We start from the raw sequence: 18169 nt of genomic DNA, 5'->3' as shown, positions 1-18169 counted from the left end.
AAAACAACAAAATGGGGAGCACAACAAATATATAATATAATAAAAGGCAACCTTTTATGTGTAGCAATAAAACACTAAAAACACACCCAATAACATGGCATGCAACCACCGCCCAACCCCTTAATGAAGCAGCAAAATACAAGTAGTATAATATATCCAACCATTAGGCACAATAGTAAACACACATGATGATAATTTATAACATACTGGTAAAGTAATTATATGCAACAATATCAAAATAAATAAAATAAACTGACGTGCAACCCCCTTACAAGCATGAGGAGGAGTGACATAATAAAATGTCACAAAACTAATAAGAGGAGCCAGTGAAGGTTCTCTATAACCAGATGGGTGGTCCTCTAAGGTGCCACCAAAATGCATGGAATCAAGGCTCCATCAGGGATAGTCAGGCAATACCGGGAAGGCAAAAGGGGGAGGGATGGGGAGAGTACGGGATACCATGCCACCCTACATCATAGTCCTGGGAGTAGGAGACATGTCAATGACATTGAGCTACAGCGCAACATGCTGCCCCCCCCCCCCCTTCTGCTTCCCATTGCCACAACTATTTGCATCTGGTGCTGCTGGCTCCATAGTCTTCCAACAATCAGCGTGGGACACAGCAGACGTGTGTGTGTGTGTGTGTGTGTGTGTCAGAGCACTAGGGGACCAGCGACAGCTCATAATATATAGGCAGCTATATGAGGTGCTTACTGTGTATAGATGGCTCAGAAATATATAAGTATATAGGAGACTGTTTAGATGCTAATGTATTAGCTATGGAGATGCTAATGTATTGGCTATGGTTATGGGGGCTCATAACTTAAATGGGAGTTTGTGGAGGGATCATACTGTGTATGTATTATACTGCTCAAACAAGGGAAACACTAAAATACCATTTTGTTGTTAGTGTTACCTTTTATTTTTTTGAGCTATATATATTATATATTATATTATATTATATTATATTATATCCAATCCATGACCCAAACACCACCTTTTCCCCCCTAGAAAGACACCACACAGTTCTTTATAAATTAAATTACTTTTTATTTTCCACTTATGGAGAGGCATAGGGAAAAAACACTCATCTTTTACTTTGGCATAAATTATGGTCGCAGCTTTCAAATTAGGCATTACCAGCCAACACCATGGGGTTTTGGGAAATTTTCCGCCGCCGTCCGGTGCGGGTATTTCACCACCACTTTTCCTACCCCTTCCGCTGCTGCGACTTAACACAGAGACACTCCACAAAACTCATAAAACAAAAGGGAGGGAGGGTGGGAAACAGGTCCGGGTCCAGGAACAAAGAGACCGGAAGCTGGGCAACGCAGTGACTTATATCAGAGCAGATCATACCACAGGAGCCGGGAGGGGGGGGGTATCTGGTGAGTCTTTCCAGGGGGAGAAACCACCTAAAATTAGCATAGGGGGCCCGCAGTCAGGTGGCAGCATCTCAAATTTTGGCTGCAGTGCCCCTCAACATACTACAGTTCAGAAGTTTGGGGTCACCTAGATATTTCCTTATTTTTGAAGGGAACCCCCCCCTTCACTAATGTAAAAGACAAAATTGTCTGAGTGACCCCAAAACTCTTGCTGTGTGTAAATAAATTTTTATATTATAGTTTTACAAAATTATTTAAATTACCAAATCAAGCAGTATTTTATATTGACAAATCTGTTTTTTCATATATTCTGGTGTGTATATAACACCTGAGAATGATGCTGTAGGTGAACGCAACACCCCCTATCAGTGCACTTCCAGCCTCATTTGAATATTGATGCTATACTGTATTGTGTTTGGTACATCGTATGTCTATAAAGATTTTGTTGCTATTTGGAGGAAAAGTGCTTAGAGTTGTAGAATTGTTGATTCACAAGTTCAGCCCAGGCACTAGACTGGAAAGCCTAGACCAGCAGGGTCAGAGGTGTGATGAGCAAATCATAGGAAAATGTCCAGCGTTGCAGAATGTTACAAATATTCTTTTCTAGTCAGTTCTACTAAGTGTGGCATCAATACAAAAAAACCCCCACACAGGTAACCTAATTTACCTAATGGGTGCAGAAAATCTACAACACCACAACGCGCCAAAGAGTTAGGCTATGTTCACACTGCTTTTTTTTTTTTTTTTTTTTTTTTTTCTGTAGGTAAACCTGTTCTCTTGGCAGTTTTAAAAAAAAAAAAAAAGCTGCTTATAAAGTGGGTTTTGCTGGGGGTTTTTTTTTTTCGCGGTTTTCGGTACAATGTGTTATTTGGGTAGATCACATCACATTCATCAAAAAAGCAGCAGTTGCATTTTCCCACTTACTGCTTTTTATAGTGAAAAACACTGCAAAAAAGCTGAAAGGATTGACATGCAGCAGTTTTCCATTTCAATCAGGGAAAAAACAATTGTGTGCATGAGATTTCTGAAATTTCCTCGCTTTTGTCACTTTAAAAGTTTATTGATTTGCTTAAAAATTTCACTGTCAGGCTTAATGGAATGGTCTCTCCAAATTTGTGCATAGTTAGTCTAATGATGAGCAAGCACTACCATGCTTGTGACGCCCTGGCAAAACCTGGGAGTCACAGATGACTGTGCCCTCCACCAAGGGTGCAGGAATCGCCTCCTCCTTGGGATTTAACACTCCACATAACATCTCGCTACACCGGGTTCCATCAGCCACAAACCCTAGTGCCCCACCACCCATGGTAATAGGGACACACCTGTGTGCGGGACCAAGCGGATGGGAGCGCCCACCTAGGGGTCCTGAGGTGCGAGGGGAGGGATCAAGGCAGAGAAGTGCTGGAGATGGGGAAAGGGACAGTCGTGTGGTGCTGAGCAGTCAGTGAAGTGTAGTCAGGGGTCGGAGCCTTTGGACTACAGCAGCACCTGCAAAGGGCTAGGTGGTAGACGGCAGGGCAGGGCCAAAGGCGAAGGGAGTACAGTCGCAGGAGATCCAGAGTGGACCAGGGTAGGGTTGGAGCCCGCCGGTACCAACAGCAGAGATCCAGAGAAACAGTGCAGGAGGAAGGGCTCCTGCCCTGTCAGCCCGGGTGTGGGACTAGCACACCCCTCCAAAAGGCTCCCAGCATTCGGCTTTGGTTTACAAAAGGACTCAGCTGATTGTCGTCCAAGTACCTGCCCATAATCTCATGTCCGCGCTTTTCCCTCTGCATCCACCGTTATGCGCTAGCACTGGCCATGTGAACCCACGTCACCTATTACTGCAGCCGCGAGATTATGGTCGGGTTCTTGGATGACACTGCTGATGACAATCACAGCACCGCCCATAATCTCGCGCCTGCGCAATCGCCTCACCAGTGGTCACGCTTTACACAGTGCTGTCCCGCGATAGTGCCACTGGGCATACGTGAGACCTCGGGAGCACTGGGCGGCGGCGTCCTCATGTATGGAAATAAGCAATGGGGGATGGCGTAAAGCGGCAGGAGGCGAATAACTGACACAAGACAGCCCGTGACCATAAAAAAAATTTGCATACAAAAAGGTAAGACTTTATAAAGTATTTATTTAGGTCTCAAAGTGGGCACAATAGCAACAGGAACCTTTATAGAATGCAGCCCAGGAGCTGCAGAAGGGGAATCTTTTAGGTTTATTGTGAAATTTCTGCTGACAGGTTCCCTTTAACAACCTGCTGCCAATCCATCGCCGGTGCTCTCCAACAGCAGCGGTGGTACTCCATATTACCACACACCGTGGGTGACGCCGCCCACGATCTACAACAATCCCCGTACATATACATCCCCTTTTTCTGAGTGTCCGCGTGACCCCCTGGGTCCGGAAACCCCTCGAGCCACTGCGGATCCGGATCCAAGCAGCCCAACTGCTGACGTCGGGGTGGCACACTTGGGTGCTCGGTACTCGTAACCAGCAAGTCGGACGCTTGGACAGGCTCAAATCTTGTGCCAAGTGTAATGGAAGTGAATGGGGAACTTGAGCTTTTTCCAGAAATTCTTCCGGAAAAATACTAGTGTTCCCAATTGCCTTCCATCATACTCTGTACTTGAGTCGCACTCATCCGAGAGTCCAACCTGCTTGTTACGAGTACCGAGCTCCCAAGCATGGGAGTGCTCACTCATCACTAGTAAAGATGTCAGTGACGCAGAGTTGTGCAAGGACAGGATGGATCTAGGCACTGTTTATATTTGTTTTTTCTTTTCTTTGCAGGTTTTTCTCAGTACCAGGAGAGGGGCATGGGTGATGAGCCGCGTGTATGATCAGGGATACCCATGGGATGTCTGTTATGATACACGATTTGAGACGTTCAAAAGGAACAGTCTCCCAATGTCCATTGTTGCACGTTTGACTGAGACGAAGATGAACACCTGGTTTAGCCATGTGAACTATGGGCTTCTACCTGTTGATCGGTACAATTTTTATTTCTGAAGCAATAATATATTTAGTCATGGACAATCTGACTCTCTGCCTATCCTATAATTTTTTTTTTTTTTTTCTATAATATCTATCTGGTAGAGATTTAAGAAACCAACTAAGTTATTTAATTAAAATCTCACAAAATTGGTTTCAAATTTTTATGCTTGCTCATTTTATACTAAATGTCAAATAACACATGGCAAAAGGTTCCCCCCCCCCTCACAAGGTTACGTTAATGAAGGGGGAGCAGTGTGCTGGCCGTCTATGCTCCACTCCCTTTTATCACTCTAGTGTTGTGCATGTGTTGTGCCCCGGCTGGGTGGTGCGAAACTTACTTGCACCTTCGATGGCTCGTCCGCCACCCCATCGCCGGTCAGCGATATACATTGTACTTGGGCAACACACCACAAACCGTTTTCCTTGAACTCAAACTTTAACTTCTTTATTCAGCATACAAGCTTTCTGGGAGACCCCTTCATAACACACAATTCAATCTTCATAATAACCTTCCTAGGACAGACATGCCACTTTCTCCTGTGTCACCATTCTGCTGCCACTGCTCAACAGACTAACCTTGTGTCCAGCACTTGCCCTGGGCAATATTCCTTCAGCAGCTGAGTCTGACTTCTATGGTCCCCTCTCCTGCAGTCATGCCCATAGGACACAATGGAGGATTCCTCCTGAGGCACGGGCAAACTCTGGAACAGAGCTCGTGGTCCCAGGACCTCCTGTGCAGCCCACCACTCTCCCTTCCCAACACTGTGCCACTGTTCCATACAGAACATCCATAGGTCGAATGGATTGTAAAACAGGCAGAATAAAAAATCTGCAAAAAAAATCAAATTTGCACATTTGCTATTCAATCTGTTATTCAAATATGCATTATTGTGCTCTGGGATCTTCACGCACCCGAGAGCATAATAAACATATTGTTTCACCCAACCCTCTCCTCCCCCCCAATAATGTAAAGTTCACAATGCTGCCATAGCTTAAGGATTCTCAACAATGTCATCTGATACATCTGAATTACTTTTTTCTTTCTGCTCAAAATTTAATATCTAATTTTAAATTTCAGTTGATAACCAGACGTGTGTTTTTTTTTTTTTTTTTTTTTTTTGGTTTTTTTTTTTCTCCTCTTATTTGCAGGACACAATTTAAAGAGCCTTTGCTTAATGATGAGCTGCCAAGCCGTATACTGTGTGGTTTTGTAGTGGTAAAACCATCTGTGTTGGATTTCACTGAAACTGCTGCAAAATTTGATGATGGGTCTGTTGAGGACAACATTGATGTTGTGATATTTGCCACAGGATATAACTTTTCTTTTCCATTCTTGGATGAATCGGTCATCAAAATGGAAAAAAACAACATACACCTATACAAACATATTATTCCACCTGCCCTTGAAAAGCCAACACTGGGCATGTTGGGCCTTATTCAACCAATTGGACCCATTATGCCAACATCTGAACTACAGGGACGCTGGCTAACCAGAGTTTTCAAAGGTAATGTGAAGGAATTGCATGACTAACTTAAGGGGGCTTTACACGCTACGACATCGCTAATGCGGAGTCGTTGGGTCACGGAATTGGTGACGCACATCCGGCCGCATTAGCAATGCCGTTGCGTGTGACACCTATGAGCGATTTTTTTTTTTTTTTTTTTTTTTTTTTTTTTTTTTTTTTTTTTTTTTTTTTTTTTTGCATCGTCGCAAAAAACGTGCAAAATCGCTCCGGTGACATGGGGGTCCATTCTCAAATATCGTTACTGCAGCAGTAACGAAGTTGTTCCTCGTTCCTGCGGCAGCACACAATGCTCCGTGTGACGCCGCAGGAACGAGGAAGCTCTCCTTACCTGCCTCCCGGCCGCTATGCAGAAGGAAGGAGGTGGGCGGGATGTTACGTCCCGCTCATCTCCGCCCCTCCGCTTCTATTGGGCGGTGGTTCAGTGACGCTGCTGTGACGCTGAACAAACCGCCCCCTTAGGAGGCGGTTCGCCGGTCACAGCGACGTCGCTAGGCAGGTAAGTATGAGTGACTGCTCTGGGCGATGTTGTGCGCCACGGGCAGCGATTTTGCCCGTGTCGCACAACAGATATGGGCGGGTACCCACACTAGCGATATCTGTACCGATATCGCAGTGTGTAAAGCGGCCTTAAGTGTAGTTAAGGCTAGGTTCACTGTCCTTGACACGAGCGCATATCTTCCAGACATATGCACCCGCTTATTATGCCAATATTAAGGTTGACGCTTCCTCACTTGTTTTTTTTTTTTGTTTTTTTTTTTCCGGGCCACTATTCCAGACTTGTGTATCGTGCGTTGCATGGTGCTGGCATGATCGCTTGATACCTCACTACTAATCTTATTAGCCGCTTCCACTGTCATTCTTTTCACTCAAGAACTGATAGACCTTGTGATGAGCTGAGTAGTTGACTACGATATTTGGCTGGGGGTCCACCGCTTGGCTTTTGAATGGACGGATTTCTGCCGCCCCGCAGCGTATCGAGCCGCTCGGCTCCGTGGGCAATCTCCGTTCATGGCTCGAAGGTCTCCATTCTCGGGGCCACACTCTAAAGTTAAAGGGGGTATTTACAAGGGGATGATAGTTCCTGACTCCACCCGTGGTATGCAGTAATTGGGGATACCACCGCTGCCGTTGTTGGGAGTACCCAGGGTGATGGAATAGGGCAGCCAGATGGTGGTCACCTCTACGGGTAGGGGTAGGTCCTGGAGCTCTGGAAGATTATACTAGGTGCCGAGACTTGGAGATCACTCATGTACTCACTCAGCCAATAAGCAGACGCTGACAACCGGGTAAACCAAGTCTCTGATGCCGCTGCCTTTCGGGGAGCTTGTCCGGGTCCCGTCCCCTGCAGTGCTGCCTGGTGTGCTGTGACCTGCCTCCTGGCACAAAGTTTTGATTTACTGAAGTGGCCCGGTAGTTTGGAACGTGCCGGGCCCCACTTCCCACTGTGGCTAAGTTGGGGAGCCTGCTCTCAGGTCTCACGCTTGGGATCTTGTGGGCTGCATATGTGGAAGGCCCTATTCCCCCCCCCCCCCCCCCCCTCATTGCGCTAGTGCCTCGATTATAGAGCTAGTGGGAACAGTCCATAAAGGCACCGCTCTCCTCAGGTGAATTGCCGGGTTGCCTGCCGCTTCTCCCCGACCTAGGGTCTATGTACTCCGCCGTAACTTCGGTCCTGGACCGGTGATAGGACTAGGCTGCTGACCGTCCTCTTGGCACCTAGCCTCAATCCCCCTGTGACCGGGGGTCCGACTCTTCTAGGCCCAGACACCGCCTGAAACCTAGACAGCTACTCTCGGGAGCCACAGCTCCCTGCTTCCTCCACCTCACTCCTTTCTCTTCACTTCATTCTCTTCACTGACCCTCTCTCCTGACACTCAGGTGGGCGACCCTATTAAGCTCGAGCCGCCCACTGGTGTGTCTGGGTGTGGTGCAGGGTGTTCATAGGATTTGATTTGCTGTTGGAGGCAGCACTGTAAGATGGGGACCCAGAACCATGAGGGATTTGAATACTGCACTAACGGAAGAGTGTGCAGTACCCTGTGACGACCTGATAGTCCAGGGGCGTCATAGATGGACTAAATTTCCGGTTCTTACACCTGTCATGGCACTCACATGATGCAATTTATTTAAAAAAATACACCCCTGCATTCTGAAACTTGATGCAGTTTATCAATGTTCTTGCTCAAAAATTCAAAACATTGTTACCCATTTCGTTCATCAGTGTATAATACTGTGGTGATCAATTAAGAAGAACCCCCCCCCCCCCCCCCCCCACCCCCCCCTCGGAAAAAAAAAAATCAGGTCAGAGCTTCCTTTCCTGGGACAGAATATGGAAGTGGCCAGTGGTGGATCCATGTGGATTAGAGAATGTGAAGGATAACATTTCATTATGTTGGAACATTCACGATTTTTGGAATTATTTTTATTATTATCATATCATTTTTTTTTTTTTTTTTTTTTTGAAGCTCCACAATTCTTAGATCTAGTAGTCAGCATCTCTCCTCAACTCAATACTCATCAACAAACTCCTGGAGACAGTGACAGCAAGATGACTACCTAACCCTGAGGAAGCCATGTGGACCCTAAGGCTATGTGCACATGCTGCAGATTTTACCACGTATTTGCTGCAGAAAATGTGTCTAACATTTCTGCTGTCATTCCCCAGCAAAACCTATGGGCATAAAGAAGAAAAATGCTGTGCGCACATTGCGTATTTGTGGCGCCCTGGACAAGCCAGGGGCCACAGAGCACAACACCCTACACACCCCACACTCCCAGCAGGCACATCGAAGTCAGACAAAAACCCTTGTTGCCTTCCTCCAGAGGCTGATGATCATACCAGGGGGTGGGCCAGGCGGTTGGTCCCGCCCGCCGAGGAGTTCAGTCCTGGAGGCGGGAAAAGAGCTCAGATTAGTTTGAGAGGAGTTGAGGAGTAGACAAAGTTAAGCTAGGACAGTGAAAGTGGTAGGAGGAAAGTGGTGAAGGAGCAACTGACTGACAGCGTCCGGGTGTGTGGCCTGGGCGAGACAGCAAGGTTGGCAGACGGTGGTGTCAGTCTGCAGGAGTGGCCTATCGGAGTAACCGTGAGGACCGTGGACGGGCGGTGGCCCGGCGGTACTGGACCGCTACACTAAGAGGTCAGCACCATCTGGCAGGGGCTTGCGGACCCCGGCAAGGCTAGGAGTCGCCGTGAATTTGCCGAATCCGTTAGTGAAGGAGACCTCCTGGGTCTCCAAACAGCTAAGTCCCGACAGAAGGCAACAGTCCAACCAGAATAGGGAAACACCGCCACTGCCAAGGCAACAGTTTCTCAGGGCCAGAGCCTGCGGGCAAGAAGAGGGCTCCTCCAGACCACATCCAAGCTGGGGAGCGGGTTACCGGTGGGGACCCATCAGAACCAACAACCGTACACAGGTGCCGGGAAAGGCAGTCACCATCAACCTGCAGGGAGTAACAACACCGCAGCCGTCTGTGGGACCCGTCCATCCAGCCGAGTGTTTTACCGAGAACTGTGTCTTCATCATTAGGCTGAGTGAGTACCACAGTGCCGTGCGGCACAGCACTGACCCTGCACCTCTCCAGGCCCCGTAACCCGCCTGCCATCCACCCCTACCCAATCACCGGGCCCCGGGACAACCAACCCCCTACCCACGGAGGGGAGAACTAACAACAAAGCTGCTCCCAGTCACCGCTCCCAGGATCCCCGTCTAGAGTAGCGGTGGTGGCATCACGGACAATAACCAAATCCCCACACTCAAACCCCCCTTTTCACTCACGGGCGAGGAGCGCTGTTCGAGTCCCCCCGGGATCCGGCCCACCGCTCAAGCCACCACCGAGCAGCAGCGGCCGGACCTGAGCAGTGGGAGAGCGCAGCGTCCCCCTCCGCCCGCGACATATATATATATTTTTTTTTTTTTTTTTTTTTGCTGCGGAATTAATGTGCATGTCACTTCTTTTTTGCCATAGATAATGGTTAAAATCCGCAGGGACCAACCTGCGGCAAAACCGCATGCGGATTTCGTTGCGGTTTAGGTGCAGATTTTTACCGTGGGATTCTTGGAGTCCGGATTTTCCTTGAGACAATTTCTAGTGTACACATGGCCTAAAACAGTACTCCCAAATGCAGTGTCTGTCATAATGACTCTACAGTGTCTGCCAAAAGATATCTAAATGTCAGTGGTGCTGTCTAAGGCTAGTCACACTTGCGAGTGTAAAATCGGACTGATTCACATGCTAGAAACTAGCATGAGCTCTGTCCAAGTGTTATAGGTGTGCAATGCAACTGCAATTCGATTCTGTTATTTTTCTCATGATTGTAGTCCGTGTGCAATCCGTGTTTTGATGTGTATGTTATCAGTTTTTATACTCAGCACCTATGTCATCTGCCATTTCAGCTCTACTACATGCCCACTGACAGCAGACACAGAGCCGCGCGGTCAGAATGAACTCAGATGAACTTCACCCGACTTCATTGTCATCCCACGGCTCTGTGTCGTGGCCTGATTTTCGGTCACCGGTGAAGGTCTCACCAGTGACCACAAATCCCTTGAGTGACTGAAGTGATCTGCGCGCTCAGCGGTGCCGTCAGAGGTGACCCGCGGCCACAGCTGAAGTCGTCCTGCTGAGATCTGTGGCCGCGGGTAACCTCAGTGACGTCATCGCTGATGGCGTGACTCACTTCAGTCGCTGCGGGGAGCTCACAGAGCGGTCGTGGTCTGTGGTCACTCTGTCAGCTTCATGTAGCAAAGCTGAAAGCGTCGTGGGACCTCTGTGGATTACGTCGGACCTGGAGGGGTATTTGGGGACTTGAATCAAGTGGTGAAAGAGGGTGTGTTTTTTTTTTTTTTTATTTTTTTTTTTTTTTTTTTGTCATTTATTTCAAATAAAGGATTTTTGGGTGTTTTTGTCTTTATTGTCTTAACTTACAGGTTAATCATGGAAGGTAATCTCGGGGACGCCTGCCTTGATTAACCTAAGACTTAATTGCACCTATGGGCTGCTGCCATTAACTCCTTATTACCCCGATTGCCACCACACCAGGGCAATTCGGGATGAGCCGGGTACAGTTCCAGGACTGTCGCATCTAATGGAAGCGGCAATTCCAGCCGGATTCTGGCTGATATTTTTAGGGTGGGGGCTCCCCATAACATGCCACTCCCCATCCTGACAATACCAGCCTCCAGCCGTATGGCTTTACCCTGGCTGGTATGAAAATTGGGGGGAACCGCAGGCAGTTTTTGTGTGTGTGTGTGTGTGTGTGTGTGTGTGTGTGTGTTTTTTTTTTTTTTTAAATTTTTATTTAATTTATTGCAAGATATAGACCCGCCCACCGGCAGCTGTGATTGATTGCAGTGAGACAGCTGTCACTCAATGTAGGGGCGTGTCTATCTGCAAACAATCATAGCGCTGGTGGGCGAGGAAAGCGGGGAATACGAGATTGAATAATGAGCGGCCAGCTTTTTCAAAAGAGGAAAAGCCGCCGGAGCTTTGTGACAGCCATGCAGCTCCGCGCCGGTGAGTATGAGAGGGGGAAGAGGGAGAGACCGACGACAGGGAGACGGAGAGGCCGACAGAGAGACGGACTGACAGAAATTGACCGACATCGACAGACCTCACTCATTTGAAGTATTTTCCGCAACATGCGATAAATGTATTTAGAAAAACACATGTCACTAGGATGGTGTGTGTGCTGTCCGTGTGACATCTATTTTTTTTTTTTTTTTTTTTTCTTTTCCCCATGCACCCATAGTTTTATTGGGGGGACACGCGCGATAAAAAAAAAAATGTAGCATGCTGCGTTTTGGTGAGTTTTTTTTTTTTTTTTTTTTTTTTTGTTTTTTGTTTTTTTTTTTGTCAGATTTGGACTGAGAAAAAAATAACAGATGGGAGCTGCCTCATTGATTAACATTGGTCCGAGTGCAATGCGAGATTTTCTTGCACTCGTGCGAGTTAATCGCAAGTGTGAAGCCAGCCTAAGGGTGTGAATTTGAAAGTGGAAGCTTCCAGTGAACACTCTCAGGTCTCAAGCTGACACCTGTGAAACTTGGCGAAAGCGTGACATGCAAGCTTGACAGCCTTGCATGCATATATTAGGTGGTTGTGGTGGGCCTGAGACCACCCAGACAGTTTGTGCATTGTGATTCATGCTTTCACTGAGTTTCACAGGCATCAGCACAAGCCCTAATGCGGGCGTCACACGGTACAATATGTCGGTGGGGTCACCTCGTAAGTGACACACATCCGGCATCGTTTGATATATCGTAGCGTGTGACAGCTACGAGCGACGGTGAACAAGCAAAAATACTCACCTTATCATTGCTCGTTGACACGTCGCTCATTTTCATAATGTTGCCCCTCCTTCTGTGCGCCGGTTGTTCATTGTTCCCGGGGCAGCACACATCGCTACGTGTGACACCCCGGGAATGACTAACACAGCTTACCTGGGTCCCGCCGGCAATGCGGAAGGAAGGGGGTGGGCAGGATGTTATGTCCCGCTCATCTCCGCCCCTCTGCTTCTATTGGCCGGCCGCTGTATGACGTCGCTGTGACGCCGAACGTCCCTCCCCCTTCAGGAAGAGTGTGTTCGCTGCCTACTAATCGCCGCAACTAATTGCCCGTGACACACAAACGACGGGGGCGGGTGCAATTGCACGATATATCGGCGTGTGTGATGCCACCTTTAGTGTAGGAAGAAACCCGGGAGTACATTCAAAACTATTGCAGACATTTTTCTTGGACAGATTTGAACCCAGGCCAGGACCCAGTGCTACAAAAGCCTCCAGCCTTGCAATGTACCGATGTAATGTGCAAGTATGCCATAATAATCTTCATTCTTCACCTTTTTAGGACTGTGTCCATATCCTCCCTTAAAAACTGTGATGGCTGACCTAGCAAAGAAAAACAAAATCTTTACAAAAAGGTAAGTGATTACTAATCTTGGTGATAAATTTGAGGCAAGCATAAAGTTTAGAGTTTAATGGGGTATTCGGGTTTCAGTAAATTGGTGTTTTTATCAATAACTCCTTTAATGTACCTAATGTGCCAAGTACAATAACAAAAAGCACACTTCGAGAACTGTGTCCCTGGTGATCTCACAACATTCACACTTCCTGTTAGATGGAACAGTTCATTCTGATAGTGAGGTCTGTGGCACATTAGTGCTAAGTGGGCTTTACACGCTACGACATCGCTAGCATTTGCTGGCGATGTCGAACGCGATAGCCCCCCCCCCCCTCGTCGTGTGGCAGATATATGGTGATCGCTGCCGTAGCGAACGTTATCGCTATGGCAGCGTGCGTAACACGCACATAACTGCTCTGCGACGTCGCTCTGGCCAGCGAACCGCCTCCTTTCTAAGGGGGCGGTTTGTTCGGCATCACAGCAACGTCACACGGCAGGCATCCAATAGAAGCGAAGATGAGCGGGACGTAACATCCCGCCCACCACCTTCCTTCCGCATTGCCGGTGGAGGCAGGTAAGGAGATGTTCGTCGCTCCTGCGGTGTCGCACGCAGCGATGTGTGGTGCTGCAGGAATGAGGAACAACATTGCTAATAAGCAAACTATTTTTATTTCAGGACAATCTCTCCGCGGCAAACTATTTTGACCGCTTTTGTGATCGTTTAAGGTCGCTCATAAGTGTCACACGCTGCGATCTCGTTAATGAAGCTGAATGTGAGTCACAAACACCGTGACCCCCAACGATAATTCATTAACTATATCGTAGCGTGTAAAGCCTGATGTAGTGTGCAGTGATCACAAGACATCAAAAATGTCCTCAAATTTCCAAGGAGAGCGGCACCAGTGCAGGAGGCAAATCTTCCAGAATGGGATGGAAAAAATAGAAGTAGCACTCACCATCTTTTGGAAGTAAAAATTTCTCAAACGTTATTGATTCATCGTCTAAAAAAGAGCAAAAGGGAGAAGCTAGGAAAATGTGGATGACAGCCGTTTTGTGTAAATCACTGCAACAGGGTTCTCCCAAGGGTTGACATGATTTACACCAAACGGCTGTCGTGTATATATATATATATATATATAACGAAAATCTACGGGGGGAGCGCAGTAAGGTCTTATCCAACAAACATGCAAAAATCATAAGGGAATGTGCTCCCCTTTATGGGGTTGTCATACAAACTGATTCAAAGTGCGTAACCAGCTGCTGCAGAGTCCACACACTTATCAAGCCGAAGCAGATCAGGAACAAAGATGTTGAGCTACCACTGCACTACCGAAGATATGACATAAATCCGAAGATGATCAAATTTAGGTGGTTTTATCAACGCGTTTTGAAGTGTCTCCCCACTTCATCAGAAGATCTGTTTTGAATGTAGTCTGTGTGGTAGCTGTTTTGGAGCTCCCTCTGGTGGCTAGGAATGGTATTGGAGCTGAGTGTGAGCCTGTGACTCAGACAGGAGATGGCGTTAATTGGGAATTAAGGAAGTCCTATTGCAGACAAGCCTGGTGTATATAGGAGAGCACTCTTTTTTTTGTCTTGCTGGTACTGGTTATAATTGCATTTTCCTCCAGTGTCTGAACCTGGCTTGGAGTTCTCATTCCCTGTTTCCCTAAGCAAGACTTCTGCAGATAAGTTTTTGTATTTTGTTCTCCCATTATTTACAAGAGAACCTGATATAGTGGAGGTGAGGTCTTTCGACCTCCAGGGCCATTTACTATCGGGAGATAGGTATTTTTTTCAGCAGGGATTTTTATACTGACCAGTGTCCTTTCCTTTGTATCTGGTTAGTCAGGCCTCGCCTTTGCTTAATCTATTTTTTCCTATCTGTGTTTCGTGTTTTCCTATAGCACCGTAATCTTTGTCGAGGGCTGTCTACTCCTTTTTGGGGACTTTTCTGAGGCAAGGTAGATTTCCTCACTTCTATCCATGAGGCGTAGTTAGTTTCTCAGGCTGTGACGAGGCGCCTAGGTGTTTAGGAACGCTCCGTGGATATTTCTAGTGTGGTCTGATAGTTAGGGGATTGCGGTCAGTCCAGGTTCCAACTATTCTTGTTCTTGGTGTTTTTCCACTTTTTTTTTTTTTTTTTTTTTTTTTTTTTTTTTTTTTTGTAATCTTCCACGGTTACCAGATCATAACAGAGATCCACCAATATTATTGGATATTGGTAGATTTCCTGATGAAATGAGGAGACCCTTTAAAACACGCTGAATAAAACCACCTTAATTTGATCATCTTTGGATTTGTCATATCGTCGGCAGCGCAGTGGAAGCTCCACATCTCCTTTGTTCCTGATCTGCTTTTTTGAAGTTTTGCACCTATATTCCTTTAGAGTTAATGGGGAAGTCTCTTTTCCATGTGATCATATGAATGAGTGGTGCCAGACGCATCTTGCTTATTGACCTCAAGTGCAGGAGGCAAACCCTTTAGAACACTCATGATCTAACCTAAACATGTGATTCTTTGATCACTTGTAGTAGAATTTTGTCAAAAAAACAGACCTGCATTAAATATAAACTGCACTACTCGTCAATGTGTCATCTTTACGTATAAGCCAAATTAAGAAATTAATCTATACAGAGAGAAAAGTGACTGCCAAATTGTCCCTCCAGTGAGGAAGGAAACTCTCTAGCGCCACCTATTGGAAGTAGCAATCCTAAAAGTCAAATGTGGCTTTTTAACACGAAGTCCCAGAGAGGGGTCATTTGACATTTCTACGAGTGGAACCCTATGGAGCTCGAAATTCCTGGGACTTCTAGTGTTAAACAAGCCTTTTTTATAAGTCTTAGGCTGGTTTTACACAATGTTTTTGTTTAACATGCGTCCTGATCGTGGTGTGTCTTTTTTTTTTTTTTTTTTTTTTTTGTTGCAGCAAAAGCAGATCCAGTGCAAATGCATTGAAATGAAAATGTAATGGACGCGCGTCAACATGCATTCACATGCGTTTGCGTGCGGTATAGAGAGGATTCAGCGAGTTGCAGTATTTTAACATTTTTCAAAAACGCTACTTGTAGAGTTTTTGAGCTGCGTCCAAGTACTGTTTGTCACTGGACCTGACTATACCGCATGGAAACGCATGTGAATGCTGGCATGCTGATAGACCGGATCCTGTTGGGCAGAAATCAGCGTGATCTGTCTGTCTCTCTCTCTGTCTCTCACCCCCCTCTTTCAAACTCACCGATCACCGGCACACCTATGATTGGTTACAGTCAGACACGTCCCCACGCTGAGTGACAGCTGTCTCACTGCAACCAATCATAGCCGCTGGTGGGCGGGTCTATATCGTGCAGTACAATAAATAATTAAAAAAGTGTGCAGTTCCCTCACCCCCCCCCCCAATTTTGATACCAGCCAAGATAAAGCCACACTGGGGAGCTCCATGTTATGGGGAGCCCCCCAGCCTAAAAATATCAGGCAGCAGCTGCCCGGTATTGCCGCATCCATTAGATGAGACAGTCCCGAGACTATACCCGTCTCATCCCGAATTGCACTTGTGCAGTGGCAATCTGGATAATAAGGAGTTAGTGGCAGCTATTGGCTACCATTAAGTCCTAGGTTAATCATGGCAGGCGTCTGAGACACCCCCGATGAGTAACCTGTAAGTGAAAGTACATAAACATATACCTGAAAAAATCCTTTATTTGAAATAAAGACAAAAAAACACCCTCTTTCACCACTTTATTAAAATCCTCAAATACCCCTCCAGGTCCCATGTAATCCAGAGGTCCCACAACACTTTCAGCTCTGCTACATGAAGCTGATGGGAGCGGCAGTAGAACACCGCCGCTCCTGTGAGCTCCACAGAGCAACTGAAGTGAGTCGCGCTGTCATCGGAGACATCACTCAGAGTGTGTGTGTTAGTGCCTGCATGTGTGCGGTGATGATGGGTGTGGTAATGTCTCACTCTCGTGTTTTGTGTTTTTTGTTTTTTTTGTTTCCCCCCCCCCCCTTCTTTTTTCCCCCCCCTTCTCTTTTTCCCTCTATCATGTTCAGTTCCCCTCACTCCCAATCACATGACTCCAATACCCGCCCATAGTTTCAAGTGACAGGATCCTGTAAAATAACACATGCATTTGCATGCATTTCTTTGGAAAAAAACAGGATCTGCTTTTGCAGCAAAAAAAAAAAGTTCAGGACGCATGTTAAAAAAACGTAGTGTGAAAGTAGCCTTATGATTTATTTGCCAGATCAGAATCCCAATTTGCAGACACGGTATTTCGGGGTGATTGCCCCTCATCAGTGTAAAGTGTGGGTATCTGAACTTCACTGGAAGGACAATTTGAATAATTCCCAGAGGGGCATTGCAGCTATAAGTCCCCTTACTGACAGCCAGACTGACTTGTCAGGTATCCATAAGGAGAATAGTCTTCCCCGCGATCCCCACATAGCTTCTCATAAGCCAGATCAGATACCCACACTTTGCACTAATGAGGGGCATTCACCCCGTAACACGGTCTGCAAATTGGGATTCTGATCTGGCAAATAAATCCTAAGTCTTATGAAAAGGCTTGCTCGTTTTTAAAAAGCCAAATTTGACTTTTAGGATTGCTACTTCCAATAGGTGGCGCTAGAGTTCGTCTCCTTCCTCACTGGAGGGACAATTTGAATAATTCCCAGAGGGGCATTGCAGCTATAAGTCCTCTTACTGACAGCCAGACTGGTTTGTCAGGTCTAAATAAGGAGAATAGTCTTCCCCATGGAGTGACTGCCAAAAATACTAATCTGTGAATAAGGCCTTGGGCTGCCATTCAGTATATCAGATGTAGTCTCCGGCGAGGATGGGAGCATAGAATGATAAAGGGAGCCCTCTCCTAATATCAAACTCATCTGAAGATGTGATGATCAATATTGACCACATCTAAAGGGTACTTTACACGCTATGATATTGGTACCGATATCGCTAGCGAGCGTACCTGCCCCCGTCTGTTGTGCGACACAGGCAAATTGCTGCCCGTGGTGCACAACATCACTAACACCCGTCACACGGACTTACCTGCCCTGTGACGTCGCTCTTGCCGGCGATCCGCCTCCTTTCTAAGGGGGCAGGTCGTGCGGCGTCACACGGCAGCCGTCCAATAGAAGCGGAGGAGCGGAGATGAGCGGGACGTAACATCCCGCAAACCTCCTTCCTTCCGCATTGCTGGTAGAGGCAGGTAAGGAGATGTTCGTTGCTCCTGTGGTGTCACACACAGCGATGGGTGATGCCGCAGGGACGACTAACAACATCGCTACTTACCAGACAACAATTTTTGGCGTTTGGACAACCTCTCTAAAACTAATGATTTTTGTCTCTTTTGTGATCGTTAAAGGTCGCTC

The 18169-nt window shown here is 46.8% G+C and overlaps 1 protein-coding gene across 3 annotated transcripts in view; it reads left to right on the top strand.

Moving 5' to 3' along the window:
* Positions 1–18169, top strand: part of LOC142250140 (dimethylaniline monooxygenase [N-oxide-forming] 2-like) — a 62169-nt gene that overhangs the window by 42680 nt on the left and 1320 nt on the right. For all 3 annotated transcript variants that reach the window (XM_075322251.1, XM_075322254.1, XM_075322255.1), the window contains 3 exons: positions 4170–4369; positions 5523–5878; positions 12746–12818. In XM_075322251.1, coding sequence (XP_075178366.1) covers positions 4170–4369; positions 5523–5878; positions 12746–12818 — 629 coding nt within the window. The remainder of the gene's footprint in view (positions 1–4169; positions 4370–5522; positions 5879–12745; positions 12819–18169) is intronic.

This window comes from Anomaloglossus baeobatrachus, chromosome 8 (assembly GCF_048569485.1).
Source record: "Anomaloglossus baeobatrachus isolate aAnoBae1 chromosome 8, aAnoBae1.hap1, whole genome shotgun sequence".
In the NCBI taxonomy this organism is placed as follows: Eukaryota; Metazoa; Chordata; class Amphibia; order Anura; family Aromobatidae; genus Anomaloglossus; species Anomaloglossus baeobatrachus.
Note: the sequence above shows the minus strand (reverse complement) of the source record. Positions and strands in the feature narration are given on the sequence as shown.